At 40.8% G+C, this 3638-nt stretch overlaps 1 protein-coding gene across 1 annotated transcript in view; it reads right to left on the bottom strand.

The window, feature by feature from the left end:
• Positions 1–3638, bottom strand: part of LOC102368180 (L-amino-acid oxidase-like) — a 16369-nt gene that overhangs the window by 9873 nt on the left and 2858 nt on the right. Inside the window, exon 3 of the mRNA XM_006038697.3 lies at positions 1318–1430. Coding sequence (XP_006038759.1) covers positions 1318–1430 — 113 coding nt within the window. The remainder of the gene's footprint in view (positions 1–1317; positions 1431–3638) is intronic.

The raw sequence follows: 3638 nt of genomic DNA, 5'->3' as shown, positions 1-3638 counted from the left end.
AGCAGGGAGGGTCTGCCTGGTTTGGGCATTAAAAAATAGTCTGGTCATGGGGAGGCTTGTATGTACCCTAAGTCTCTCACAAGTTTGATTCCTGTTTGTGTCAGTGGGGTTTATTTGAGTGCAGTGAGCAGAGATGATCAAACTTTTTTTCAGCCACTTATTTATTGATGGAAAATAATTTTTTTTCCTAAATGATATTTTTTTTTCCATTAGAACTTTTCCTTTTTTAAAAAGAAAAATTGAAATCTGGGAAAGGCATGTTCCTGGGTTTTCTTTGCAGGTTGAATTTTGGGGTTATTTTTCTTTTTTAGCTACACTTAAAGGAAGAAGGGGAAAAGAAGTGGGTGGGGAAACAGAAAAAAAAATTGCAAAGTTTTGTTTAATTCAGTTGACAAATGGGGCACTGACCCTCACATTGTTGGTGAGATCTTTAAGCCAATGAGCTATCCAATAATATGTATGTGGGTGGAGAAGAAGAAAAAAACACTAGCTCTTCGAGTTGTGTTTTAAAATGAGAGCAAGACACTCTTGGGTTGTGAATCCCAAATGGACAGGAATACCCCCTGAAAAGGGAATCTTAACCACAGAAAAGGGAAGGAAAGAAAAAAGAGGCCAGTGCTGAAAAAGTACCTGGATATTGCCTGACCTGTGGTGTGGTGGTTAGTGTATTATGCTGGGTGGTCAGAGCAATACAAATTTAAAGATCCCTTTGGGTGAGGGGAGTCTAGATTCTTGGTCTTTGGCTTCCTGGATGAGCACTGTAACTATTGCATCAGGGCTAAAACACAGCAGTGCCCTGCCCTCCTCCTCTGCAGTCGAACATCTGGTAATCATGGGTTTCCCGCTGGCTACATTTTGTTCATCTAAATACAGGTATACAGCCAGAATGGGCATGCATATGTAGCCATGCATGTACTTGTCTAGCATGTAGCTTACTGAGCATGCTCAGTCTTTGCATGTGCACATGTAGCAATTCTATTACCCTTGCAGTGTGGACACATAAGTGCACATGTGCATACTTATCTTTCCACACTGCAGGGGTAACAGAATTGCTACCTGTGCATAACTAGCATTTTTTGGCGTGCACTCACCTAAAAAACTGCTATTTAATTGCAGAACTAGAAACAGAATTCCATCTTGGGTGCCTAAAAAAGTAGACACCCAAGGGTTGGAACCCAGTGTAGCATCTGAATCTCTTTTTGGATCTGGGCTTTAATTCCTATATTTCTTTATCACTTCCCCAATCATAACAGCATTCTTCAAACTGCTCCCACTTTTGCTAAGGCAACTTTGTGGCCAAGGAGAAGAAACTGTTACCTGTGGGTCTTTGGCAAGCGCATTGGTCCAAGCTCCACATACCAATCTTCTCCTGCCTGACGATGGGTCACAATCCGTCCTCCCACGCGATCGCTGGCTTCCAGGATTGAGACCTAGTGATGAACATGGATCATGATTTTCAGTAAATTTTTTAGATTTCCCTTGAGTACAGGAAGGGAATTCAGTCATTTATGGCTCCAGATTTTTAATCCTGCTTGCTAATGTTCCTACTCCCAATGACCAGCTAGGCACTGTCTTCTATGTTTGGCCAGTTAAATAACTGAGTTGGTTTGCAGGCATGATGGTAGGTACTTTCCTCTTCCACTGAAATCACTGCATGCTTTGTACATTCAACTCCTATGAAAAATCATTTAACACAGGCCAAAATTTGCATTTAAGTGTTTAATGGTAGGCATCTAAAGTGTTTACATAAAGTAGGTGAGAAGTAAGTTTTCTTTTCCTTTTTTTTTTTTTGTTAATATCTTTTATTGGACCTCATGGAAATAACAATCAAACCAGAGGATAAAGGCAGGGCCATAGTCATCCTCAACTATGATGACCACTTGTCACTCAAAGAGCTAGTTTTCTAAAAGGCACAATAGACTTCCTCCACAAAATCCAGCTACTTTCCTCTGATGGCCATTCTTGCAACCATGGATGTCACTAGCCTGCATGCTAATACCCTGCATCATAAAGGCATTACTGAAATACCTGTATACACTACCTGAAATACCTATAACAACATGGACTACACTCAGATTTACAACCACAACATGTTGCACAAATCACCAATAGCTAACACTTCCTCCAGCCAATGGGCAGGCATAGAGATAGCTCTTAATATGCCAGCCTCTTCATGAACCTTTTAGAAAACTGCGTCATTAAACCTGCACTATATCTACAACACAGATGTCATGTTCATTGTTTGGACTGAACTCCTTGACTCACTCATTAATTTCTAACGCAGCTTCAACAATTACCATCCCCCTATCAAATTCTCTCTGGAATACTCTTACACTAACATCAGCTTTCTAGATGCCATGAACCCATTCACAATGGTATCCTCTAAGCTATTATATAAACCACCCCCATCCCAACCCCCTCCCTCCCCAAAAAAACAATAGAGCACTCCCCTCACCTACATAAACCCAGCAATTATCCTAAGCACAACAAGAAAGGTGTAATCCATACTCTCAGCTACCACTGCATCTGCTCCAAGGGAATCATTTGTGACATCCACCTCAGTATCCTAAAACTGTTACCCAGCAAGGACATGCTAGTACAGTGGTTTTCAACCTTTTTTTGTTTGAAGACCCCTAAAAATGTTTGCATTGAGATGCAGACAGTTTTGGAAACTTCAAATGGAGGTGTGGACCTCTTTGAATTGTAATTGTGGGTATTAGCATACTTTTGATTGATCATAGTCATTTTTGCAGACCCCTTAGACACAGACCACAGGTTGAAAACCACTGCTCTAGTAGAACATCTGACCATATCTTCAAACTAGCCAACCAAATACCCCATACATACTAACTACAGTGCAAAAAGAAACCCCCCACTGGCCACACATCTCTGGTTGTCACATACCTTTCCATGCTGGATTCTATAACGAGGATCATGAAAGAATTATAGCTTAATCCTCAAAGAGGACCAAATCTTGAGAGAAATATTACCAACTCCCCCATGCTTGGCCTTCAAACAACCTCCAAATGTCACCCAACTCAGCATCAGAAGCAAATTTCCCACTGATCTATAAACACTAAGAACTTTACCCTGACTAAACAGCAAACGCAAAACCTGCCAGCACACCCCACAATGAAGCCATTGGAGTCCATGGGCCCAACACATGTCTATCACAGAATGTGATACATCTTATGCAATGCACTAAATGCTCTCATGGAAATGATGTGGGTACAGCTTGACTATAACTATGCTCTAGAATGAACTCTGAAAGAAAAATGATAAAGGACAGAAAAACGTAATCACCAGTGGGCGACAACTTTTCACAGAGCAACCACCCTTACTTCTGACCTCACAATTCCTGTACTCAAGGGAAATCTAAAAAAATACCTTGAGAAGGTAGGGCTGGGAACAAAAAATCATAACTTTAGTGTTCACTAAAAGCCATGAACTAAACACAGACAGTGGCTTTATGGCAATAACAATTTACTTGCACTCTGCTGCTGCACTGTACTCCTCAAGCAGTCTGACCCTGTTCTCTTTTGAATTACCTTATTTCTTTACCTGATTAGGTCATTTATGTCAACTGTCCTTCACTAGTTTTGAAGTTACTTCTGATAACTTTCTTTTGCTCCATGGCT

Source organism: Alligator sinensis, unplaced genomic scaffold, assembly GCF_000455745.1.
Source record: "Alligator sinensis unplaced genomic scaffold, ASM45574v1 scaffold2076_1, whole genome shotgun sequence".
Classification (NCBI taxonomy): domain Eukaryota; kingdom Metazoa; phylum Chordata; order Crocodylia; family Alligatoridae; genus Alligator; species Alligator sinensis.
This window is presented reverse-complemented; position numbering and strand designations above follow the sequence as displayed.